Source organism: Pristiophorus japonicus, chromosome 1 (genome assembly GCF_044704955.1).
Source record: "Pristiophorus japonicus isolate sPriJap1 chromosome 1, sPriJap1.hap1, whole genome shotgun sequence".
Classification (NCBI taxonomy): domain Eukaryota; kingdom Metazoa; phylum Chordata; class Chondrichthyes; family Pristiophoridae; genus Pristiophorus; species Pristiophorus japonicus.
Window position 1 is genome coordinate 431,596,258 of NC_091977.1, and position 27,938 is coordinate 431,624,195.

General features: G+C 42.6%; 2 protein-coding genes across 7 annotated transcripts in view; one reads left to right on the forward strand and one right to left on the reverse strand.

The window, feature by feature from the left end:
* LOC139275521 (putative Polycomb group protein ASXL3) overlaps positions 1-21,718 on the reverse strand; it is a 529,548-nt gene extending 507,830 nt beyond the window's left edge. Inside the window, exon 1 of the mRNA XM_070892694.1 lies at positions 21,525-21,718. Coding sequence (XP_070748795.1) covers positions 21,525-21,578 — 54 coding nt within the window. The 5' untranslated portion in view covers positions 21,579-21,718. The remainder of the gene's footprint in view (positions 1-21,524) is intronic.
* A 231-nt stretch (positions 21,719-21,949) lies between these two features.
* Positions 21,950-27,938, forward strand: part of LOC139275532 (coiled-coil domain-containing protein 178) — an 846,828-nt gene continuing 840,839 nt past the window's right edge. For all 6 annotated transcript variants that reach the window (XM_070892705.1, XM_070892709.1, XM_070892736.1 and 3 more), the window contains exons 1-2: positions 21,950-22,201; positions 23,906-23,989. In XM_070892705.1, coding sequence (XP_070748806.1) covers positions 23,923-23,989 — 67 coding nt within the window. In that variant the 5' untranslated portion in view covers positions 21,950-22,201; positions 23,906-23,922. The remainder of the gene's footprint in view (positions 22,202-23,905; positions 23,990-27,938) is intronic.

The following is a 27,938-nucleotide window of genomic DNA, read 5'->3' on the forward strand; positions in this document are numbered from 1 at the left end:
GACTGTACCCACATTGCCTTGCGAGCACCTTTGAAGGATTCTGAGATGTACAGGAACAGAAAAGGCTTCCACTCCATTAATGTGCAGCTCATGTGTGATGACACGCATCATATCATGTCAGTCGATGCAAGATACCCTGGCAGCACCCATGATGCTTTCATCCTACGTGACAGCATTATATCTGCCATGTTTCAGTAGCAGCAGCAAGAAAGGCAGAGCTGACTACTGGGAGACAAAGGGTACAGCCTTGCCACCTGGCTCATGATGCCCCTACGCGTAACCCGGATGGAAGATGACCGTCAATACAACATGTCGCACATTGTGACGTGCAGCATCATTGAGGACCATTGGCATATTGAAACAGCATTTCCGCTGCCTGGACCATTCCGGAGGCTACTTGCTGTACTCCCCTGATATTGTCGGTCAGTTCACTGTTGTGTGCTGCATGCTGCATAATGTAGCCATCATGAGGCAGCAGCACCTGGTAGTGAAAGACCCACCTGCGGTGAGAGTGGCTGATGATAATGATGTGGAAGATGCAGGTGATGAGCAGGAGGAGGAGGACGACGAGGATGAGGAAGCTATGCAAATGCCTGAGGCCGGAGCACAACGGCGGAGGAGGGCGGGCCATCGTGCCCCTTTAACAATTGCTCGAGCCTTGCGCCAGCAGCTCATCCTTGAACACTTTACTGATATCTGTGGACTCAGCGACAACTATTCCACATGGACATGTTTACTGTTTGGAGCTGTTCCGTAATGTTGCGTTGTGTTAATGGAACATGATTCAGTTTTACTGTAAAATATATTTTATTCAAAAGTTTACAATGTACTTAACTTAACTTTAATAAAATTATTCTTGTATCAAACTTTACTTTAAGCTCATTCTTTAAGATCATTTAAAAACCTGTAAATTTACATAACTTACGAAAAACTTTTAATTTGACAACAGTTACAATAGTAACAATAATAACAACAGCAGTAGCAAAGAAAGGTTGCACCCATCTCATCCTCCTTATTCTATGACCGCCCGCTGCGCTTGGAGATGCCACCATCCCTGCCCGCAGGCGGTGGCACAGTATTTCTGGGCTTGGTACCAAGCTTATTCTTTATAACATCTCGGGTACTGCGCACCTCTTGAGGATGGGGGGGGGGCATCGCCGTCAGGCGGCAAGTTGGAGGGCCCGGCTTTGGGCTCTTCAAAGGTTGGTGTGGGGATTGAGTGCGAGTGACAGTTGATTCTGTCAATGGGCGCAGGGTCTGGGCGTGTTCCCTTATTGCAGCAGCTAACTCCAACATGCCGTCCCTCATGCGTCCTGACAGTGTCTCAACGACCTGCAACATTCCCTCCCTCATGTTGAGCAAAACTGTCTGAACTACCTGCAACATTGCCTCCCTCATGGTCAGTGACATGGTTTGCACTACCTCTGACATTCCCTCCCTCATGGCCACTATTCCCTCAATGATGGTCCCGGATATTGTTCCCATTTCTTGTGTCATTGCTGTTACTTCTTCCGACAGTCCCGCTACCTCATCACTCCCTCACTGATGGCATCCAGGAGTGATCGGGTAAGGTCAATGCTCCCCGCACTCAATGACATCATCTGAACCAAATCTGTTAGATCCTGCACCTCAGGAGAGCGCGGTCGACCTGGGACGGTGGGGCCCTGGGTGTGCCTCGCTGCACACCACTGGGACTGGCAACCTCAAAAGGTGGGGCCCTGGGTGTGCCTTGCTGCACCACACCACTGGGACCGACAACCTCAGAAGGTGGGGCCCTGGGTGTTCCTCGCTGTGCCCTGGCACTGGGATCCACAATCTCAGAAGGTGTGAAACCATGGAATGTCCCACCAACACTCAAACCATTGGTCACGCAAGGTGCTGTCACCTCCAAAGTCAGTACAACAGTGGGAGCTTCATCCAGCTCCATGTTCTTGGTCTGGAGGGTTGGATTAGAAGATGTTCTCCTCTTCAGGCTCGTCCTTGTCTGAATTTCTTCTGTATCATCAGGGTTCACCTCAAGTTCTGCAAAACAGTCAAATGGTTAGCAACAGAGGAGGGGGAAGGGTGGGTGACATGAGTAGACGCACACATCGCCAGCAGGCTGATTTGAAGGACCATGATGAATTTGCAGGACTTACCCTCTCCCTCAAGTGTGGGTCCAGCTTGTGCAGTACTGATTGCTTTTTTCCAAGCAGAACCAATCAAAGCAGCGATCCTCTCTTCTAAGAGTGTCAGTGGGTGCAGATTTGCCAGGCCTCCTCCTGTTTGAGTTCTTTTCTTTTTATTATGTGCCACCTTCCTCTGCAATGAAAATTCAACTTTTTAGAGAGGGTGTCTTTCTGCTGGGTGGGACATATTACAGCTGGTCATATTTACAATTGCAATTCCATTGAATAAATGAAAATATTATTTACACTAATTACTTGACCAAGGTCCTGCCACTTCTTTTTACACTGGCCTCCAGATCTCATGGTGGTCACCATTGTATAATAATCTTCTGCAACTTGGTTCCAGCGTTTCTTCATTTCTTTGGGTAGTACTTTTATGTGACCTCTGCTGATATCCAGCTCATGCCATCTGTTCTCAATCACAGTAACTAGTGCCTCCACTTCTTACTGTAAGAAATTCTTGGTCCTTGCACCGCGTTGCATCTTGTATTGCTCCAGCTGTGATTTTTCTAATGCTCTCACAGCACTCCTTCTCTGACACACAAGTGGCTCTTTAAAAATGGCCGATTGCCAAATCCGAGCTATCCATTGGAACGACATCAAAAACATAACTTTTTTCCCCGTACATGCGCAGAAGGTGCGGCTTCGATTTTTGGCGCAGACAGCAGGCTCCACCCCCTGGTGACTGGACACCCTGCGCGGTGCCAAATTCGAATTATACAACGGGGAAACTTCGGCAAAATATTTCTGATGCATTTCTGGCCTAAAAAATGAGCGGAACTCTGGCAATATGCCAGAAAACAGACTTGGGGAAAATTGATCCACAGATTTGAAAAGTAGGAAAGCTATGCGAAACCTGTATCGAACCTTGGTTAGACCACATTAAGAGTACTGCGTACAGTTCTGGTCGCCATATAATAAAAAGGATATGGAGGCACTCGAGAGGGTGCAGAGAAGATTAGTTAGTATGCAGGTACAGCAGGAAATCAGGAAGTCAAATGAAATATTGGCCTTTATTGCATAGGGGAAGGAGTATAAAAGCAGAGAATTCCTGCTGCAACTGTACAGGGTATTGGTGAGGCCACACCTAGAGTACTGCGTACACTTTTGGTCTCCTTATTTAAGGAAGGATATACTTGCATTGGAGGCAGTTCAGAGAAGATTCACTTGGTTGATTCCTGAGATGAGGAGTTGAATACAAAAAATAGAAGCAAGAGTAGGCCATTGACTCCCTCGTGCATGCTCCGCCATTTAATATCATGGCTGATCTGATCATGGACTCAGTTCCACTTCCCTGCCCTCTCCCCATAACCCTTTATTCCCTTATCATTCAAAAATCTGTCTATCTCCACCTTAAATATATTCAATGACCCAGCCTCCATAGCTCTCTGGGGCAAAGAATTCCACAGATTTACAACCCTTAGAAGAAATTCCTCCTCATCTCAATTTTAAATAGGCGGTCTCTTATTCTGAGACTATGCCCCCCAGTTTTAGTTTCCCCTATGAGTGGAAATATCCTCTCTGTATCCAACTTGTCGAGCCGTCTCATTATCTTATATGTTTCAATAAGATCACCTCTCATTCTTCTGAACTCCAATGAGTATAGTCCCAAAGTACCTTCATAAGTCAACCCCCTCATCTCTAGAATGAACCTAGTGAACCTTCTCTGAACAGCTTCCAATACAAGTATGTCCTTCCTTAAATAGAGAGACCAAAACTGCACGCAGTACTCCAGGTGTGGTCTCACCAATACCCTGTACAATTGTAGCAGGACTTCTCTGCTTTGATACTCTATCTCCCTTGCAATAAAGGCCAACATTCCATTTGCCTTCCTGATTACTTGCTGAAGCTGCATACTAATTTTTGTGTTTCATGCACAAGGTTCCCCAGGTCCCTCTGTACTGCAGTACTTTGCAGTTTTTCTCCATTTAAATTATAATTTGCTTTTCTATTTTTTTCTGCCAAAGTGGTTGACCTCACATTTTCCCACATTATACTCTATCTGACAAATTTTTGCCCACTCACTTAGCTGGTCTATATCCCTTTGCAGATTTTTTGTGTCCTCCTCACAATTTGCTTTCCCACCCATCTTTGTGGCATCAGCAAACTTGGCTACATTACACTCGGTCCCTTCATCCAAGTCATTAATATAGATTGTAAATAGTTGAGGACCCAGCACCGATCCCTGCGGCACCCCACTAGTCACTGTTTGCCAACCAGAAAATGACCCGTTTATCCCTACTCTCTGTTTTCTGTTAGTTAGCCAATCCTCTATCCATGCTAATATATTACCCCCAACCCCATGAACTTTTATCTTGTGCAGTAACCTTTTATGTGGCATGTTATCGATTGCCCTCTGGAAATCCAAATCCACCACATTCACTGGTTCTCCCTTATCCACCCTGCTCGTTACATCCACAAAGATCTCCAGCAAATTTGTCAAACATGATTTCCCTTTCATAAAACCATGCTGACTCTGCTTGATTGAATTATGCTTTTCCAAATGTCCTGTTACTGCTTCCTTAATGATGGACTCCAGCATTTTCCTCAACGACAGATGTTAGGCTAACCGGTCTGTAGTTTCCTGCTTTCTGTCTGCCTCCTTTTTTATATAGGGGCGTTACATTTGCAGTTTTCCAATCCGTTGGGACCTCCCCAGAATCCAGGGAATTTTGGTAGATTACAACCAATGCATCCACTATCTCTGCAGCCACTTCTTTTAGGACCCTAGGATGCAAGCCATCTGGTCCAGGGGACTTGTCAGCCTTTAGTCCCATTATTTTACTAAGTACTACTTCTTTAGTGATAGTGATTATATAAATTCCTCCCTCCCTATAGCCCCTTGATTATCTCCTATTGGGATGTTTGTAGTGTCTTCTACTATGAAGACCGATACAAAATATTTGTTCAAAGTCTCTGCCATTTGACTTATGAGGAAAGGTTGAGTAGGTTGGGCATATACTCATTGGAGTTTAGAAGAATGAGAGGTGATCTTATTGAAACATATGATACTGAGGGGGCTCGACAAGGTAGATGCAGAGAGGATGTATCCCCTCATGGGTGAATCTAGAACTAGGGGGCATAGTTTCAGAATAAGGGGTTGCCCATTTAAAACTGAGATGGGGAGGAATTTCTTCTCTCAGAGGGATGTAAATCTCTGGAGGCTGGGTCATTGAACATATTTAAGGTGGAGATAAACAGATTTTTGAGTGGTAAGGGAGTGAAAGGTTATAGGGAGTGGGCAGGGAAGTGCAGCTGAGTCCATGATCAGATCAGCCATGATCTTATTGAATAGCGGAAAAGGCTCGATGGGGCCAAATGGCCTACTCCTGCTCCTATGTAAGATTTACACGGATACCAGAAATGTGAGGGTATATATAACAGGCAGGCTGGGTCTCTTTTCTCTTGTAAAAAGGTTGAGGGGTGACCTAATAGACGTCTTTAAAATTATGAAAGGTTTTGATAGAGTGGATAAGGAATGCTTCCACTTGTGGGAAAGAGCATACCGAGAGGCCATCAATATAATATAGACACCAAGAAATCCAATAAGGAATTCAAAAGAAGCTTCATTACCCAGAGTGGTGAGAATGTGGAACTTGCTACCATAGGGAGTGGTTGAAGCAAATAGTATTGTTGCATTTAAGGGGAGGCTAAATAAGCACATGAGAATGGAATAGCGGGTTATGCTAATAGGTTTAGATGAGGAAAGACAGGAGGAAGCTCGTGTGGAGCATAAACGCCAGCATGGACTGGTTGGACCAAATGGCCTATTTCTGTGTTGTATATCATATATAATCCCATGCAAGGAAGATACCAGAAACATGAGGTTATACCAATCAGGAAAGGATAAACAGGCTGGGTTTCTTTCCCTTGAAAAGGGAAGGCTGAGGGGTGACCTAACAGAGATCTTTAATATTATGAAAGGTTTGGAAAGAGTAGACCCTAAGAGAGTGCTTCCACCTGTGGGTAAGAGTAAAACTTGAGGCCATCAATATAAGATAGTCATCAAGAAATCAAATAGGGAATTCAGAAGGAACTTCTTTACCCAGAGAGTGGTGAGAATGTGGAACTCGTTACCACAGGTAGTAGTCGAGGCAAATAGTATAGATACATTTAAGGGGAGGCTAGAGAAGTATATGAGGGAGAAGGGAATGGAGGGTTGTGCTGAGTTCGAGGAGGAAAGAAGGGAAGAGGCTTGAGTGGAGCATAAACATTGGCTGGGTGAGCCGAACAGCCTGTTTCATAGAAACATAGGGCCCAAATTTACCTAACCTCTTTTTCTGGCAACCTCACTCGAGCTGCGCCGCTTTTGCCCACCTCCAAGCATGCCAAAAAAAGACCTCCGTATTTTGGCCGCTCCCCAGCCTCTGCTCCATCGTGGCACAGCGTGGCCCAATGGATTGGGGGCGGAGCCAGGTCCGGGCGCTGAAAACAGTGGTGGGACCTCTGCATATGTGCGCTAGAGTCTGCGCGCATGTGCAGTAACTACTGGCAGGCCGTTTCTGCAAACGCGTGCTGCAGACTGTGTAGGAGGGGCCGAAGCATGCCATCCCTAGCCCTGGCTGAATGGGCTCCCTCATCGGCAGCCCACTGCGTTCCCCAAGGTAGGACTTCTATTTTTTATTTGTTATTTACTGATTGATTTTGGTGCTTTAGGTGCAGGGTTCGTTCTGTTTTTTTTTATTTGTTATTTATTGATTGCTTATTACTTTGGTCTTGGTGCTTTAGGGGCAGGATTCCTTCTATTTTATTTGTTAATTAATTGCTTATTACTTTTTGTGATTTGTTTGGTACTTGGTGGTGCTGTAAATGTAATTACTTGCGCCGATTCCTTAACTGTAAGTAAGGTCTTTCTGTGCGGACGGAAGTGGACACATACGCTGCCCTAAGTTAGTTTAGTACAACTTTTTTCTGGCCAAATTGGCATAAATGGTGTAAGTAGCTGGGAACGCCCTTGTTTGAAAAAAAAACTGACCGAACAAAAAACCTGACTAACTCACTTACACTGGCGCAAATGAAATGGGCACATTTGCAACTAAAAAGATAGACCAGAAAAATCAAGTTACACCAAAAAAAACAGTGCAACTCGTGGGGAAATTTGAGCCCATAGAAAATAGGTGCAGGAGTAGGCCATTTGGCCCTTCGAGCCTGCACCACCATTCAATATGATCATGGTTGATCATGCAACTTCAGTATCCCATTCCTGCTTTCTTTCCAGAACCAGGGGTCACAGTCTAAGGATAAGGGGTAAGCCATTTAGGACCGAGATGAGGAGAAACTTCTTCACCCAGAGAGTGGTGAACCTGTGGAATTCTCTACCACAGAAAGTAGTTGAGGCCAATTCACTAAATATATTCAAAAAGGAGTTAGATGTAGTCCTTACTACTAGGGGGATCAAGGGGTATGGCGAGAAAGCAGGAATGGGGTACTGAAGTTGCATGTTCAGCCATGAACTCATTGAATGGCAGTGCAGGCTCGAAGGGCCGAATGGCCTACTCCTGCACCTATGTTCTATGTTTCCATGTTTCTCCATACCCCTTGATCCCTTTAGCCGTAAGGACCACATCTAACTCTCTTTTGAATATTTCTAACGAACTGGCCTCAACAACTTTCAGTGCAAGAGAATTCCACAGGTTCACAATTCTCTCAGTGAAGAAGTTTCTCCTCATCTCGGTCCTAAATGGCTTACCCCTTATCCTTAGACCGTGACCCCTGGTTCTGGACTTCCCCAACATCGGGAACATTCTTCCTGCATCTAACCTGTCCAATCCCGTCAGAATTGTATATATTTCTATGAGATCCCCTCTCATTCTTCTAAATTCCAGTGAATATCAGCCTAATGAATAGTCTCATTCATATGTCAGTCCTACCATCCCAGAAATCAGTCTGCTGAACCTTCGCTGCACTCCCTCAATAGCAAAAATGTCCTTCTTCAGATTGGGAGACCAAAACTGTAAACAATACTCAAGGTGTGGCCTCACCAAGGCCCTGTACAACTGCAGAAAGACCTCCCTGCTCCTATACTCGATTCCTCTCGCTATGAAGGCCAACATGCCATTTGCCTTCTTCACCGCCTGCTGTACCTGCATGCCAACTTTCAATGACTGATGTACCATGACACCCAGGTCTCATTGCACCTCCCCTTTTCTTAATCTTTCACCATTCAGATAATATTCTGCCTTCCTGTTTTTGCCACCAAAGTGGATAACCTCACATTTATCTACATTATACTGCATCTGCCATGCATTTGCCCACTCACCTAACCTGTCCAAGTCACTCTGTAGCCTGTTAGCATCCTCCTCACAGCTCACACTGCCACCCAGCTTAGTGTCATCTACAAACTTGGAGATATTGCATTCAAGTCCTTCATTTAAATCATTAATGTATATTGTAAATAGCTGGGGTCCCAGCACTGAACCTTGCGGTACCCCACTAGTCACTGCCTGCCATTCTGAAAAGGACCCGTTTATTCCTACTCTTTGCCTCCTGTCTGCCAACCAGTTCTCTATCCACGTTTATACATTACCCTCAATACCATATGCTTTAATTTTGCACACTAATCGCTTGTGTGGGACCCTGTCAAAAGACTTTTGAAAGTCCAAATACACCATATCCACTGGTTCTCCCATGTCCACTCCACTAGTTACATTCTCAAAAAATTCTGGAAGATTTGTCAAGCATGATTTCCCTTTCATAAATCCATGCTGACTTGGACTGATCCTGTCACTGCTTTCCAAATGCGCTGCTATTTCATCTTTAATAATTGATTCCAACATTCCCCACTACCGATGTCAGGCTAACCAATCTATAATCCCTGTTTTCTCTCTCCCTCCTTTTTTAAAAAGTGGGGTTACATTAGCTATCTTCCAAACGATAGGAACTGATCCAGAGTCTATAGAATGTTGGAAAATGATCACCAATGCATCCACTATTTCTAGGGCCACTTCCTTAAGTACTCTGGGATGCAGGCTATCAGTCCCTGGGGATTTATCGGCCTTCAATCCCATCAATTTTCCTAACACAGTTTCCTGACTAATAAGGATTTCCTTCAGTTCCTCCTTATCGCTAGACCCTCGGTCCCCTAGTATTTCCGGAAGGTTATTTGTGTCTTCCTTCGTGAAGACAGAACCAAAGTATTTGTTCAATTGGTCTGCTATTTCTTTATTCCCCATTATAAATTCACCTGATTCTGACTGCAAGAGACCTACATTTGTCTTCACTAACCTTTTTCTCTTCACGTATCTATAGAAGCTTTTGCAGTCAGTTTTTATGTTCCCTGCAAGCTTACTCTCATACTCCATTTTCCCCCCTCCTAATTAAACCCTTTGTCCTCCTCTGCTGAATTCTAAATTTCTTCCAGTGCTCAGGTTTGCTGCTTTTTCTGTCCAATTTATATGCCTCTTCCTTGGATTTAACACTATTCCTAATTTCCCTTGTTAGCCACGGTTGAGCCACCTTCCCCGTTTTATTTTTATGCCAGACAGGGATGTACAATTGTTGAAGTTCATCCATGTGATCTTTAAATGTCTGCCATTGCCTATCCACCGTCAACCCTTTAAGTATCATTCGCCAGTCTATCCTAGCCAATTCACCTCTCATACCATCGAAGTCACCTTTCTTTAAGTTCAGGACCTTAGTCTCTGAATTAACTGTGTCACTCTCTATTTTAATGAAGAATTCTACCATATTATGGTCACTCTTCCCCAAGGATCCTCGCACAAGATTGATAATTAATCTCTCATTACACAACACCCAGTCTAGGATGGCCACTCTCTAGTTGGTTCATCGACATACTGGTCGAGAAAACTGTCCCTTATACACTCCAGGAAATCCTCCTCCACCGCATTGCTACCAGTTTGGTTAGCCCAATCTATATGTAAATTAAAGTCACCCATGATAACTGCTGTACCTTTATTGCACGCATCCCTAATTTCTTGTTTGATGCCATCCCCAACCTCACAGTTCTGTTTGGTGGTCTGTACACAACTCCCACTAGCGTTTTCTGCCCTTTGGTGTTCCGCAGCTCTACCCATTCGGATTCCACATCATCCAAGCTAATGTCCTTCCTTACTATTGCGTTAATCTCCTCTTTAACCAGCAATGCTACCCCACCTCTTTTTCCTTTCTGTCTATCCTTCCTGAATATTGAATACCCCTGGATGTTGAGTTCCCAGCCGTGGTCACCCAGGAGCCATGTCTCTGTAATCCCAATTACATTATATCCATTAACAGCTGTCTGCGCAGTTAATTCATCCAACTGATTACGTGTGCTGTATATTCTATTTAACTTGATATATCTGGCAAAAGGATAGGTTGAAGCTGTAGGCAGCTGTATCAAGGCAGATAAATCATAGAGAGTCCTTGATGGTAGCTGAGAACACTGAAACACTTGAAGTCTTGGCAGCGCCTATGAGTCAGTTAGACTTGCATATTGCTCCAGTAACCCTGACTCAGACCCTAACCCAGAGGCAGGAAAAAATGTGTATAAAACTACCCCAAATCTTTTTGTTGTCTTTTTGGATTGATAAAAAAAATTGCAGAAGGACATCTGCAGCTGCTCTTGTATTTCTGGCAGTAAATGTGCAGGTACCACATCAGCATTAGCAACGCTTCACAGCTGTTGTCATAATCTTGTATGGAGGTGATAGTCTTGCCACATCTCTTTTTTTATTGAGTATGGATTCAGGTAGGGTAGCCAATCCTCATCAAGTCTACTATTCTGGACTGGACGAAGTTCAGAATCAGATGACAAATTGGGCTATAAATATTTCATCACTAAATGGATATATTCTTTCCACAAATTTGATGTTGCTGACATTGATTCCATCTTTCCCATTCACTTGCCCTAAAGTGGAATGGTTAGAATTACCAAGTCAATGAATTAAATGTTTATAATAAAAAAAAATGTTGGAAATAAACAAAAGGTTGTAAAGAGAAAATATAGGTATTATGTTTTGAGTGCGCACCCTTCTTTTCTGATTGAGGGTACACACCTGAAATGTTATAAACCTGTCTTTTAACCTTTCAGTCTTTTAACCTTTCCATATGCTGACAGACCTGCTTTGCATTTCTAGCATTTTCTATATTTATTTCAGATTTTAAGAATTTGCAGTTTTTCCTCTTGATTTTACAACTAAATGTTTGTAGCTGAAAAGAGGGCATCATCAGCAATGTCATTTTTGATAACATTCATATTTAATGAGAAAGAGTTGGGCCAAACATGCTTCCTTGAGGAATCCTACAAAGGAAATGTGATAAGATTAAGTACCATTTATCATGATGTAACTTTGTGCCTCCCTGAAGATTTCGTATTTGTAGTTCAGAATGTAGCATGTCATAATGAGCGAGTGTGTGACAAAAGTCAAGCATTTTTAGCTAAGATTTAGCTTAGTGTTGGCTACTTTAGATTTATCATGATACATCAGGACCTAAAAAGCAAACCACAATTAAAATACAAATATGTTTCGTAATTTGTTTAGATATGTATGTGATGTGCAGTTTTTGTGAATTGAACAATTACTTAAATAACTGCTTAGCTCTGGTTACTGTTTTGGCAGGGGGGGTATTTATTAACCTGTGTTTTCCAGAACAATACGTTTTATCTGGAACCGATGAATAGGTCATTTGACTAGAATCTCTGAAGGGGAGATAGACCAGACAACTTCTGCAGCTGCTGAGGAAAGAATAGAAAACACTAGGTAATTATACCCAGTTTTAGAATGAGAGTTACGAGCAATCTATTATTTTCTCTTCTACAATGGGTTAGCACAATATAGCAACGAATATTATATATATTCTAGCAGATCTCCCATGGCATTATTCAATGATGCAGGGGTGGAAGTAGAGCCAACCTGGGGTCCAGGCACTTGATCTTAACTACCCATGTGCAGTGCTATAGGAGATCAACCATATTATAGAAAATGCATCTGTGGTAGTTAAAATTACTGTCAATTACAGAAGATTTCCCTTTGGTGGATAATGTTGCAAAAGACTAGAGATTAAAGTGGAAAACATGGGAGAAAAATAAAACAACAGATTGCATTTAAAAAAAAGATATATATATTAGAAATTACTACCAGAAAATATTTAGAAATAATTTAATTAAAAATTAAGAATAAAATGGATTCCATCCATTTGATTTTTTTCCCTTTATTTGGTTTAAACAGGAACGCTGATGGCATCTGGAGAACAGATTGGAGAGGGGTTTCAGTTTCTTTTACAATCTGTTAACGATGGATAAGCAAATATGACCCAGTCACATCCTACCCATTTGGCAATCAAGATTGGGATCTGACAAAACTTATTTCTAGCCCTAAATTTGTGTATAGTTATGCATACATAGACGGATAACCTGACTGCCTAGCAATTCCAAATCAGACCCAATTTTAATATGCTACAGATGCAGATAATGCAATAACTAGGTACAGATTATTTACAGATGCTAATTCAGCTCCTTAATGCTAGTGGAAACAGTAAAACCTCTAAGCCATCATCTCAATGCCAACACTGGGACTCATTATTTCAAAATTAAACATCAGGTTGTCAAATTATTAATTCTTCAAGCTACGACAGATTGACAGAGTGAAAAGTTGACAGTTTGGTGCTAGGACGTGGGCCTAAATCTACAACACCAAAGCAGCCAAACATAACAATTGGTTCTAGAGTTAGAACTTGAGTACCACAGCAGCTGGGAATATAAAAAGGAGGGTAGATGGCAATCAAGCATGCAAGATGTGGGACACACTGGATGTGCAAAGTATCCAGAGTGCAAGTGCATGAAGTGTCAGAGGGCTGTATTACTTGAACACCAGGAATGCTGAGTTCAAGGATCAGCTAGCTACATTCTTCATCATTCTACACACCTTTTGCTTTGTACTTTGTCATTTAATTACTCCTGCCTGCCACCCGATCAGGCGAGTGTTCTGTGCGAGTTAAGATGTATCTTTTGCGCACACATGACCTGCCAGAGCCACAAAACTGACCACATTGGACTTGACGCCCTCCGTCCCTTGCTCCAGAACTGATGCACGAGTAAGATTTCCTTTTGTTCTTTCCTCCCCTCCCCCTGCACTTGCTTAAAATCTAATTTTTTCCAGTTCTGACAAAAGCTCATCGACCTGAAACGTTAACTCTTGTTTCACTCTCCACAGATGCTGCCTGACCTGCTGAGTATTTTCAGCATTTTCTGTTTTTATTTCAGATTTCCAGCATTTGTAGTATTTTGCTTTTATTGGAAGAAGAGCGTGTTAGCAGTGGGGAAATCCATAATTAGGGGACAGATAATCTGATTTGCAGCTGTAACCAGGAGTCCTGAATGATGTGTTGCCTCCCTGGCGTCAGGGCAAGTGGCACAATGGAGCAAAAAGGTGGAAAAACTTTTGGAAAGGGACGAAAACCAACCAGAAATCATGGTTCATGCATACTGTGTGAAACACCGAATTAAAACAATGGCCCTTCACATAGAAAATAGGTGCAGGAGTAGGCCATTCAGCCCTTAGAGCCTGCAGTACCATTCAATAAGATCATGGCTGATCATTCACCTCAGTACCCCTTTCCTACTTTCTCTCCATACCCCTTGATCCCTTCAGCCGTCAGGGCCATATCTCATCATCATCATCATAGGCAGTCCCTCGAAACGAGGATGACTTGCTTCCACGCCAAAAAAGGATGAGTTCACAGGTGTTTCAATGAAGGACCTAATATTCCAGGTCCTGAACTACATCCTGAAGGATGGAAGATGCCTGTGCATGGATTTTTTTTAACGTGTGGTGCTCGTTGCACACCAGCCACCACACGGGCTTGACAGAGCTAGGTCTTGGTCCAGTGGCAAGGGATATCCAAGACGATGGGAGACCTGTTTCTAAAGGGGGGCAGGCAAAACGCCTGGACTTCTCTCCTTCGTAACACAGCGCTGTTGCACCCATTGTAATTGGCAATGCTGCGATGTGACCGAGATGGTGTTCCGGCCTTGCCAGAGCAAGCTGGGCGCTCAGTCCTTACAGGCTGGGAAAGCAACTTCTGCATCAGTGGGCTGACATTTCCCAAGCAACTGGGGCGGGGAGGGAAATCTGCATGTGGGCACGAGTGGTGACTTTGAAACAATCAGTGCTGGGAGTCTGCCCTGTTGGGGCCAATTGCCGAGTGCGGGAAGCTGCAGCATATTCACAAATCACTCCAGAAACAGCACTCGTTAACGTAATGGTGAGTTCAGACAACACTTCATCCAGAACACAAAACAATTGCAATTAATTAGCGTTTTTGCATCAACTTACAGGAAAAAAAATAGAAATCAAACTCGACCCAAACGTAAACTGGTGGGTTGTTAAAAATATTCATGCTCGCTGCAGGCTTTTGGTACCTTGAAGTTGCAGAAAACCACAGCCAATCTCCTCCCTCAGCCAATACATGGTGCGATTATCCATTATTCTCATGCGACCTGACCAGGTCGTAATCCAAATTAATTCCGCTCCCAGGCGTTGCACCTCAAAAAGCATGAATCACAATTTTGCCACCAATTGCACACCACATTCCCTCTGGTGGGAATCAATGGCTGCTGCCCCACCATCTTGTTGCAGCAGCTAGACTGGCAACTCGTGCATCAGTTCTGGAGCAAGGGACGGAGGGCGTCAAGTCCAATGTGGTCAGTTTTGTGGCTCTGAAGGACATGTGTGCACGAAAGATACATCATAACTCGCACAGAACACTCGCCTGAAAATGGAAGGTTCATTTTGAGGAAGCAGTGACTCCCTCTTGAATATATTTAACGAACTGGCATCAACAAGTCTCTGTGGTAGAGAATTCCACAGGTTAACAACTCTGAGTGAAGAAGTTTCTCCTCATCTTGGTCCTAAATGGCTTACCCCTTATCCTTAGACTGTGACCCCTGGTTCTGGACTTCCCCAACATCGGGAACATTCTTCCTGCATCTAACCTGTCCAGTCCCGTCAGATTTTTATACGTTTTTATGAGGTCCCCTCTCATTCTTTTAAACTCCAGTGAATACAGGCCCTGTCGATCCAGTCTCTCCTCATATGTCACTCCTGCCATCCCGGGAATCAGTCTGGTGAACCTTCGCTGCACTCCCTCAATAGTAAGAATGTCCTTCCTCAGATTAGGAGACCAAAACTGAACACAATATTCCAGGTGAGGCCTCACCAAGGCCCTGTACAACTGCAGTAAGACCTCCCTGCTCTGATACTCAAATCCCCGAGCTATGAAGGCCAACAGGCCATTTGCCTTCTTCATCGCTTGCTGTACCTGCATGCCAACTTTCAATGACTGATGTACCATGACATCCAGGTCTTGTTGCACCTCCCCTTTTCCTAATCTGCCACCATTCAGATAATATTCTGCCTTCCTGTTTTTGCCACCAAAGTGGATAACCTCACATTTATCCACATTATACTGCATCTGCCATGCATTTGCCCACTCACCTAATCTGTCCAAGTCACCAGACAGCCTCTTAGCATCCTCCTCGCAGCTCACACCGCTACCCAGTTTAGTGTCATCTGCAAACTTGAAGATACTACACTCAATTCCTTCATCTAAATCAGTGATGTATATTGTAAATAGCTGAGGTCCCAGCACTGAACCCTGCAGCACCCCACTAGTCACTGCCTGCCATTCTGAGAAGGACCCATTTATCCCTACTCTCTGCTTCCTGTCTGCCAACCAGTTCTCTATCCACGTCAATACATTACCCCCAATAGCATGTGCTTTAATTTTGCACACTAATCTCTTGTGTGGGACATTGTCAAAAGCCTTTAGAAAGTCTAAATACACCACATCCACTGGTTCTCCCTTGTCCACTCTACTAGTTACATCCTCAAAAAATTCTAGAAGATTTGTCAAGCATGATTTCCCTTTCATAAATCCATGCTGACTTGGTCCGATCCTGTCACTGCTTTCCAAATGCGCTGCTATTTAATCTTTAATAATTGATTCCAACATTTTCCCCACTACCAATGTCAGGCTAACTAGTCCATAATTCCCCGTTTTCTATCTCCCTCCTTTTTTAAAAAGTGGTGTTACATTAGCTAGCCTCCAGTCCATAGGAACTGATCCAGAGTCGATAGACTGTTGGAAAATGCATCACCAATGCATCCACTATTTCTAGGCCCACTTCCTTAAGTACTCTGGGATGCAGACTATCAGGCCCTGGGGATTTATCGGCCTTCAATCCCATCAATTTCCCGAACACAATTTCCTGACTACCGGTAATAAGGATTTCCTTCAGTTCCTCTTTCTCGCTAGACCCTCGGTCCCCTAGTATTTCCAGAAGGTTATTTGTGTCTTCCTTGTCTGCCATTTCTTTGTTCCCCATTATAACTTCACCTGATTCTGCCTGCAAGGGATATACGTTTGTCTTCACTAATCTTTTTCTCTTCACATATCTATAAGCAGCTTTTGCAGTCAGTTTTTATGTTCCCAGCAATCTTCCTCTCAGACTCTATTTCCCCCCTCCTAATTAAACTCTTTGTCCTCCTCTGCTGAATTCTAAATTTCTTCCAGTCCTCAGGTTTGCTGCTTTTTCTGGCCAATTTATATGCCTCTTCCTTGGAATTAACACTATCCCTAATTTCCCTTGTTAGCCACGGTTGAGCCACCTTCCCAGTTTCATTTTTATTCCAGACAGGAATGTACAATTGTTGAAGGTCATACATGTGATCTTTAAATGTTTGCCATTGCCCATCCACCGTCAACCCTTTAAGTATCATTCGCCAGTCTATTCTAGCCAATTCACGTCTCATACCATCGAAGTTACCTTTCCTTAAGTTCAGGACCCTAGTCTCTGAATTAACTGTGTCACTCTCCATCTTAATAAAGAATTTTACCATATTATGGTCATTCTTTCCCAATGATCCTCGCACAACAAGATTGCTAATTAGTCCTTTCTCATTACACATCACCCAGTCTAGGGTGGCCAGCCCTTGAGTTGGTTCCTCGACATATTGGTCCAGAAAACCATCCCTAATACACTCTAGGAAATCCTCCTCCACCGTATTGCTAGCAGTTTGATTCGCCCAATCTATAGGTAGATTAAAGTTGCCCATGATAACTACTTTACCTTTATTACATGCATCCCTAATTTCTTGTTTGATGCTGTCCCCAACCTCACTACTACTGTTTAGTGGTCTGTATACAACTCCCACTAGCGTTTTCTGCCCTTTGGTATTCTGCAGCTCTACCCATACAGATTCCACATCATCCAAGCTAATGTCCTTCCTTACTATTGCATTAATTTACTCTTTAACCAGCAACGCCAACCCACTTCTTTTTCCTTTCTGTCTATCCTTCCTGAATGTTGAATACCCCTGCATGTTGAGTTCCCAGCCTTGGTCACCCTGGAGCCATGTCTCCGTAATCCCAATTATATCATATTCATTCATAACTGCCTGCGCAGTTAATTCGTCCACCTTATTACGAATACTCCTCACATTGAGGCACAGAGCCTTCAGGTTTGTCTTTTTAACACACTTTGTCGCTTTAGAATTTTGCTGTAATGTGGCCCTTTTTGATTTTTGCCTTGGGTTTCTCTGCCCTCCACTTTTACTTTTCTTCTTTCTATCTTTTGCTTCTGCCCCCATTTTACTTCCCTCTGTCTCCCTGCATAGGTTCCCATCCCCCTGCCATATTAGTTTAACCCCGCCCCAACAGCACAAGCAAACACTCCCCCTAGGACATTGGTTCCGGTCCTGCCCAGGTTCAGACTGTCTGGTTTGTACTGGTCTCACCTCCCCCAGAACCAGTTGCAATGTCCCAGGAATTTGAATCCCTCCCTCCTGCATCACTCCTCAAGTCACATATTCATCTTAGCTATCCTGCCCTTCCTACTCTGACTAGCACGTGGCACTGGTAGCAATCCTGAGATTACTACCTTCGAGGTCCTACTTTTTAATTTAACTCCTAGCTCCCTAAACTCAGCTTGTAGGACCTCATCCCATTTTTTACCTATATCGTTAGTACCTATATGTACCACGGCAGCTGGCTGTTCACCCTCTCCCTCCAGAATACGCTGCAGCCGCTCCGAGACATCCTTGACTCTTGCAAAAGGGAGGCAACATACCATCCTGGAGTCTAGTTTGTGGCCGCAGAAACGCCTAACTATTCCCCTTACAATAGAATCCCCTATCACTATAGCTCTCCCACTCTTTTTCCTGCCCTCCTGATGCCATGGACTTGGCTGCTGCTGCCCTCCCCTGATGAGTCGTCATCTCCCAACAGTACCCAACGTGGTTTATCTGTTTTGGACATGGGTTGGAATCTTAAATTGTATTAATGAAATTAAAGTTAGCTTTTTATGAATGACCATCTAGGGTTTTGCTGAAATGAATCGGAGTTGAATTAATACAGTTCTGAGTGGACAACACAAAACTGTTTCTAATTCAGCAATAACTACCACCATTGCATGTGACGAATTTTACTCAATAATGATCAGTGTGGGAAATGAAAAATGTTACACTGGGGTTTAAGTGTTATTTTGAGTTAAGAACTATTTGGATCATCTAGTGGGAGCTCTGAACTTTATTTATCTGCATACTATATCTGAACCCAAATACAATTTTCTCTGCATAGTCAAACAGTGCACTTTAGCATCCAATATTCAAGCAGTGATATATTTTCGTAAAATTCCATGCATTATAGTTTTGAAGTTATTTATAAAACCAAAGCAGTGAGAACGTTATCAATGCTCTGTGTTGGTAGGCTCTGCAATTTTAGCTGGCAACACAACTGCGCACACTTGGTTCTGCCAACTTGTACCTTAGTTGTCTGGATTTTGGCAAGTGAGGTGTATCCCAATGGGCAAGAGTGCATGCACTCCACATCACGTAATCAAAAACTCTACCCGTGTGGATTTCTCAGTAATTTGGTTTGGAGATGTTTAAACATAGAGATGCATTTCCACGCATGTCAAAAATGCATCTGACCTTGTTTAACTTTATTTAAAAAAAAATAAAATCTCAAATGAGTTTTTAATAATAGTAAAGAGCTAACAAGATAATTGACTCTTTAGCTTTAAAAACATAGTTAGTATTCCAAGCAGAATTTTACATATCTGCTCAAATGGCTATGCCTCAAATTCTACTTTTCCAAAATACAGTCAAGTCGAGCTGGTAGCTTAACTCAACAGCATCAACCAGTACCACTCTGAAGCAAGTTCTAGTGTCAAACTAGTAACTGTAGTAAATGGCATTGACAGTGAGCTTTCTTGTAAATTTTATAGTATACAAACTTTATCTTACAAAATCTTAGAAGAGATGATTGTACCCAGGCGGTGTTTAAATGCAGGGGTAAGTGTCGTATTTAATTTCAATAATGACCACCATCACCTATAATGCAGAGAATGAACAACATAATTAAATAACCTACATGCCAATTTCTAAACAGCACAAACAGCAGATCTTCTAGCCTATGAGACTGTAACACAATTAAGGGATTCACAGGTCATAAACTGTCACAGTAATGTTCAAGCAGTTTAGGAAGTCATCTGCCCACCAAGACTGCAATACAACCTTACATACTACGTGTGGAAATGAAAAAGTTGCTTATTTTTCTGTAGACATTTCTTTGGAACACTTGCATTCGATCAAGTCCAATCAGGCCCACAATTTTTTCCCGACTGTAATGCATTCACAAATGGGGGTGGGGAAACTCAGGAATGCACAGAGAAGTCGTCTTTTGACTATACAGCCATTTCACATCTAAAATAAATCTAATTTACAACACCAATGATATGTTTAAGACATTTGAATTTCAAATTTAAAAAAACTCAAAAGAATGAAAACCTTGACCCCTTTCTTCTATTGTCCCTTTCCTGAGAAGACTCTCCTTTTGTCATCAGTGTAACTCTCAATCTATCGTGTTTGCTCATCTATCATTTACTATGGTCTCACATTCTCTCCTCGCTGTCTCAATATTTCTTCCACAGCTTCATGGAATTATTTAAACCTCAATTGAAGAATTTCATGTAAGGCCTCTTACCGGGGCATGCTTAAGCTTCTAATCTGGCGACGGCTCCGTTACTGCATTTCAATCTGATCTCTTTCCATTTCACCAGATCTGTTCCACGAGCTTTATGCAATGTGATCTGAGCAGTACAACCTAAACTAAGGGTTCAATCCACATTACGTCTGAATCAGTCTGCCACCCTTCTAGCTTTTATTTGCTGCATTTCATCTCTAAATTTAATGTGTGGTATAATTAAAGTGCAGAACTTGGAAATTATGTTTTACCTGAAATTAAAACCACTTCTTGAACTTGCAGAATATGAAGTCCAATATTACTTTGTTTCTTGAGTTTCCTTCACAAATCCGATATGCAATTTTACAATCTAATATCCAACAGTAATTGGAGGGAAACTTATATGCAGCTAAATCAAAGACAATTATTTTTTTGTGAGATGAATTTGTGTGCTTATAAAGGCAAATATTGTCAGTGCTGGTGAACAGACAATCTTTCAGTTTTGGGTATCCAGTGCAGTCAGGTCAGATGTAAAACAGCCAGATGCAGAGAAAAGTTCTCTCTACTCTGCCCAATAATGTGCTTCCATTCCTAACCTCTGGACTTCTGCTGTTCTAATGTTAATGTTTCCATTTTAGTAATCTTTCTCTAAGTGAGACTGCCATTTTATGCTAAATTACAGTTATCTTCTGTGCTGCAAGGCTATAGCTACCAAAAATTGTACTAAAGCAACCCAAATCAATCTAATTATTGGCTATATTAAATTAGATTAAAATGTTAAATTATATTTAAGATACCTTATATTTGTTTCTATCTCTGTCTAACTGTTTAAAGAGTTTTAAACTTTATTGTCACTGCTGTATTTTGGCTTTGCCTTAGTTAATGTGATGTAAACATGGCAGTGAGGCAGTATTCAGTGACAGGAGAAAATGAGCGTTTTTGTATGGAAATATGCTAACAGGATATGTACTACCATGCACAATATTTGCTCTTACCATATCATATAACAGTTTAAGGATGATCTGTTTTTACTAGCTAAAATTCATGCTTGCTCTTTAATCATCCAGCTCATTACATCAATATTGTAATCAAGTGTAAACACTGTAGACAAGATTGAGAACACCAATAATTTATTGTTTGCATTTTTTTTTACAATATATATAAAACTGCAACCTACTAACATACCACTGGGTTCTAGAAGGTTAGTTTATTATCTTAAAATTATAAGATTCTTTGTATTATCTTTAAAAAAAAAGTTTAGGAATCAAGAGCCCGGTTTCGTTGATGCACACTCAGTAAACAAAGCCCTAGGCAGACAACAGCAGTTGCTGCATCCGCTGGGCTCTGACCTGACCTGGATTTGATTAAAAATAAAAGAAGAAAAAAAAGGCATACCAAACGGGCCGCCTCAGCCCAAGTGCGGTCCTTCTTTTTCCTTTTGTCTTTCATTCTTTTTTTCCTTTTTCACTCAGAACTGTTTATTTTAGGGAAGAGCGAAAAAAAACGGGACACTCAAAGAGCAAAGGACTACACTAGAAGACAACAATCACACTAACACATACAGTACACGGCTACCCCTGCCTGCACCCTCCAGCTGACAGCTCTTCCATCCCCCTCCTCCCAGCCCACCCAAAACAATACAATACCCGGCGTCCCTGGCGCCGCCCCAGTCAAAGGTCACACGCACTGCTGCCCCTTTCCAAAAAAACTCGCCTCTCGCGAAATTACGACGAGACTTCATATCTTGTTAGAATCATTCGTTTATTGTTATTATTGAACAGAGTTGAGGTTAAAAGCCGGAGAACGTGGACAGGGAATCACTTTCGTGCGATGATTTCTCGTACGTAAAGGTGCGCTTTACTGGAAATTAGTGTATATTTAGAAGATGGCTGTCGGAGGGGTGGCCACGCCCTGTCTCGGTGTATTGGAGGCGCCGTTGCCTGGATACCGGCGCTGCCTGGTAACGGGGGATTGTCTGAGTGCGAAGCCTAAACATTCAGCGGTTTCACCGGCAGAAATACAGCGCGATCTGACTGCTCACAGCTGCAAGATGTAGTCAGAGGGCGTGTGCTGTAAGTATTAGTGAAATTGCAGAGATTAGCTACTTCTATGACATACTTTTCTTTAATTAAATGGGTTATTTTCCATCTTTTCTCCCTCCACCCCCAAAAGTAGTTTGAATGAAACATTTCCTTGAGGGTGGACCAAGTTCCTCGATTGTGCCTTTGACAAAACAGTGATTGGTACATCGAGTGTACGACACATAGACAGGCCATTGGGCCCAACTGGTCTATGCCGGTGTTTGTGTTCCTCACGAGTTTCCTCCCATTTTACTTCATCTAACTCCATCAACATATCCTTCTATTTCGTTCTCCCTCTTGTGCCATATCTAGATTCCCCTTAAAATCATTTATGCTATCCGCCTCAACTACTCCCTGTGGTAGCATGTTCCATATTCTTACCACTCTCTGGGTAAAGAAGTTTCTCCTGAATTCCTTAGGATTTATTATGCCAAGTGGAAACACTTACTCTATTAGATCCTTTCATTATCTTAAAGATCTTTATTAGGTCACTCCTCAGCCTTTTTTTTAGAGAAAAGAACCTGAACCTGTTCAGTCTTTCTTGATAAATATAACCTCTCAGTTCTGCTATCATCTTTGTGAATCTTTTTTTGCACCTTCACCAATGCCTATGGAGATCATAACTGTGTACAGTATTCCAAGTGTGGTCTAACCAAGGTTCGATGCAAGATTGTGAACTGAAAAGTGATGCACTTATTTGTATCTGACAATTTCCCCTCCTTCTCGTGAAAATTGTAACATATTCTACTCAGTTTAATGTTTATTTCTCTATATTTAAATAGTTTGATGTTGATCTCCCATTTATTAATTTAAAAGCATGCCATTTGAAAGTGGGCAGAGGTTGGTTATTACATATTTGCTGTAATATATGGCACAGATTCTTGGATTTTAAATGTACTTCGAGTTCAGCAATAATAGAGCAGAGAGATTTGATAGAGGTGTTCAAAATCATGAATGGTTTTGGTAGAGTAAATTTGGAGTAACTCCAGTGGCAGATGGGTCAGTAACCAGAGGACACATATTTAAGGTGATTGACAAAAGAACCAAAGGTGAGTTGAGGAACATTTTTTTTTACACAACGAGTTGTTGTGATCTGGAATGCACTGCCTGAAAGGGTGGTGGAAGCAGATTTAATAATAACATTCAAAAGAGAATTGGATAAATACTTGAAGAAAAAACATTTACATGGATCTAGGGAAAGAGCAGGGAAATGGGATTAATTGGATAGCTCTACCAAAGAGCTGGCACAGGCATGATGTCCTCCTGTGCTGTATCATCCTATGAGTCTATAAATATTGAAATGTACACCACTGCACATAGAGAGGATATGTTATAGGTAGACATTGAATACTGGAAATATTAATTGAGTAGCCAACATCAACATTACAAATGAGTTTTATTGATGGGTCATGAGTTGAATACAGGTACAATATTTAATTTATGCCTGGCATTCTGTTTATACTGTGAAAGTTCTCTTATTCTTGATAATACGTTCAATTTTGGGAGGAAAGAGGTAAACCTACATTATTGTTCTTAAAGTTGTTCTATGAGTTGTACACATTGTACACTATTGGCCTCCTTCTGTGCTGTATCATTTTATGATTCTATTCAAATATCAGTATTGAAGTGAAGATTAGCACTTCAATTTTAATGCAATGATTTTTAAGAGGAAACCTGCTTTGTGTTTATAAATAGGAACCAAATCGACATACATGAACATAATGGCACAGGTGCAACCGTTAAGTCAGTCTAACAATCGAGTATCTGCTCAACCACTAGGTAGGTACCTTGTTTTCACAGATCAACAACAATAACTTGCATTTATTTAGTGCCTTTAACATAGTAAAACATCCCAAGGTGTTTCACAGGAGTGTTATTGAACAAAATTTGACACAAACCACATAAGGGGATATTAGGACAGATAGAGTTAGGTTTTAAGGAGCATCTTAAAGGAAGAGAGAGTGAGGTGGAGAGGTTTAGAGTGGGAATTCCAAAGCTTGGGGCCTAGGCAGCGGAAGCCCGGCTGCCAATGGGGGAGTGATTAAAATCGGGAATGGGCAAGAGGCCAGAATTGGATAAACGCAGAGATCTCAGAGGGTTGTATGGCTGGAGGAGGTTACAGAAATAGGGAAAGGCGAGGCCATGGAGGGATTTGAAAACAAGGATGAGAATTTTAAAATCGAGAACCAATGTATATCAGCGAGCACAGGGGTTACGGGAAACGAGATTTGTTTTGAGTTAGGATACAGGCAACAGAGTTTTGGATGAACTCAAGTTTATGTAGGATACAAGATGGGAGGCTGGCCAGAGAACATTGGAATAGTCGTGTCTCGAGGTAACAAATGCATGGATGAGGGTTTCAGCAATTGATGAGCTAAGGCAGAGATGGAATCGGGCAACGTTACGGAGGTGGAAGTAAGAAGTAAGTGGTCTTGGTGATGGAGCGGATATATGGTCAGAAGCTCATCTCGGGGTCAAATACGATACCAATGATGCAAACGGTCTGGTTAGCCTCAGGCTGTTGTCAGGGAAAGGGATGTCAGCAACGACTAGGGAATGGAGTTTGTGGTGGCGATTGAAGACACAAGGAGGGACTTTAACCCCCAAAATTGGGGGGGGGGGGGGGTTTGGTCAAGTTGGAGGGTAAAGTGTTAAAAATCTGAATCCTGAGAGACGAGTTGGTACTTTAAATATGATGAGGCTGGAAGCCTCGGATTTAACCTGCAGCGATGCGAGAACAGCCTTGTGGAGCACTCCTTGTGGGCCCGGAGGAGCAGTAGTGCTTTCCCCAAGCCATCCAAGCTCCCTCACCATCAGCCCCCCCTTACAAACCAAAACTCACCCTGCCCCATCGGAGACCCAGACTTCCGGGTTTCCCGCGTGCTACCAAGCCTCCCGCTCCCAGCGCATCTGAACATTAAAATTCCTCCCATAACTTTGGACTTCCCAGTATTTAGTTGGAGGAAATAACAGCTCATCCAGTGCAGGATGTCGGACAAGCAATCAATCTAAAATAACCTGCTCGTATAGTTCTAAATACCTGTGTTTCAATAATAACAACCTTCCGGATATAAAAGGGGTCAGAGGGTCTAGTAAGAAGGAGGAACTGAGGGAAATCCTTATTAGTCGGGAAATTGTGTTGGGGAAATTGATGGGATTGAAAGCCGATAAATCCCCAGGGCCTGATGGACTGCTTCCCAGAGTACTTAAGGAGGTGGCCTTGGAAATAGTGGATGCATTGACAGTCATTTTCTAACATTCCATAGACTCTGGATCAGTTCCTATCGAGTGGAGTGTAACCAATGTAACCCCACTTTTTAAAAAAGGAGGGAGAGAGAAAACAGGGAATTATAGACCGGTCAGCCTGACATCAGTAATGGGTAAAATGATGGAATCAATTATTAAGGGTGTCATAGCAGCGCATTTGGAAAGAGGTGACATGATAGGTCCAAGTCAGCATGGATTTATGAAAGGGAAATCGTGCTCGACAAATCTTCTGGAATTCTTTGAGGATGTTTCCAGTAGAGTGGACAAGGGAGAACCAGTTGATGTGGTATATTTGGACTTTCAGAAGGCTTTCGACAAGATCCCACACAAGAGATTAATGTGCAAAGTTAAAGCACATGGGATTGGGGGTAGTGTGCTGACATGGATTGAGAACTGATTGTCAGACAGGAAGCAAAGAGTAGGAGTAAATGGGTACTTTTCAGAATGGCAGGCAGTGACTAGTGGGGTACCGCCAAGGTTCTGTGCTGGGGCCCCAGCTGTTTACATTGTACATTAATGATTTAGACGAGGGGATTAAATGTAGTCTCTCCAAATTTGCGGATGACACTAAGTCGGGTGGCAGTGTGAGCTGCGAGGAGGATGCTATGAGGCTGCAGAGTGACTTGGATAGGTTAGATGAGTGGGAAAATGCATGGCAGATGAAGTATAATGTGGATAAATGTGAGGTTATCCACTTTGGTGGTAAAAACAGAGAGACAGACTATTATCTGAATGGTGACAGATTAGGAAAAGGGGAGGTGCAACGAGACCTGGGTGTCATGGTCCATCAGTCATTGAAGGTTGGCATGCAGGTACAGCAGGCGGTTAAGAAAGCAAATGGCATGTTGGTCTTCATAGCGAGGGGATTTGAGTACAGGGGCAGGGAGGTGTTGCTACAGTTGTACAGGGCCTTGGTGAGGCCACACCTGGAATATTGTGTACAGTTTTGGTCTCCTAACTTGAGGAAGGACATTCTTGCTATTGAGGGAGTGCACCGAAGGTTCACCAGACTGATTCCAGGGATGGCGGGACTGACATATCAAGAAAGACTGGATCAACTGGGCTTGTATTTACTGGAGTTCAGAAGAATGAGAGGGGATCTCATAGAAACGTTTAAAATTCTGATGGGTTTAGACAGGTTAGATGCAGGAAGAATGTTCCCAATGTTGCGGAAGTCCAGAATAGCGGTCACAGTCTAAGGATAAGGGGTAAGCCATTTAGGACCGAGATGAGGAGAAACTTCTTCATCCAGAGAATGGTGAACCTGTGGAATTCTCTACCACAGAAAGTTGTCGAGGCCAATTCATTAAATATATTCAAAAAGGAGTTAGATGTAGTCCTTACTACTAGGGGGATCAAGGGGTATGGCGAGAAAGCAGGAATGGGGTACTGAAGTTGCATGTTCAGCCATGAACTCATTGAATGGCGGTGCAGGCTCGAAGGGCCGAATGGCCTACTCCTGCACCTATTTTCTATGTTTCTATGAGAACTTTTAAACCACTTCATCTATTCATCTATTCATCTATTCACCTAGCTTTGTCAAGCCCGTGTGATGGCTGGTATGCAACGGCCACCACACGTTAAAAAATTCCAAGCACAGGCATCTTCCATCCTTCATGATGTAGTTTGGGATCTAGAATATTGGACCTTCATTGAAACTCCTGTGAACTCATCCCTTTTTGGCATGGAAGCAAGTCATCCTCGTTTTGAGGGACTGCCTATGATGATGATGAATAGAATTACCTTGTATTGATTGGTTCTGTATAGGCACATATATAGTTGTATTAATTTTTTGATGTTCATATACAGTTGGAAGAGGTAAACACATTAATAATAAAAATGTATGCCTGCCTGCACTTTCTGTCATGTGCCACTCATATTTCATTTTGTGTTACAAAAGCAAAATACTGCGGATGCTGGAATTTGAAATAAAAACAGAAAATGCTGGAAATACTCAGCAGGTCAGGCAGCATCTGTGGAGAGCATTTTGTGTTGATTGGGTCAAATTAAAACAAGAGTAAATCATAAATTAGAAGGTAAGAGATATAGGCCTAGAAATTCAATTGCGTAATGCCTGTTGTTTATGCGCTATGAGTATCATTTTGCATCAAAAATGGCGTCTGAGCAGTGCGTGCACAATTCTGCTGCGGGCAGTGCCGGACACCAACTTGGTGAGGGTGATAGCGTCGGTGCTGGAAGCCTGCGCCAGAAGTAGATAGAGTAGGCAGATTGTGATGCCAATCAGCATGCAACGCTAATTTCACGCCAGCGCTGCAATTTTTGTCCTCAACGTTGAAAGTAATGCTCTGTGTTAACTTTGCACAGCTGAACATGTGTTCAGCAGCTGCAAAGGCCCCCTACTAGCGATATTTAAAGGGATCATAAACCACTCTCTGGTCTGTTGCTGATTAATTTCTACCAGCTCTGTGTAATTTTTGAGGAAGTGTAGCTTTCTAGAGTT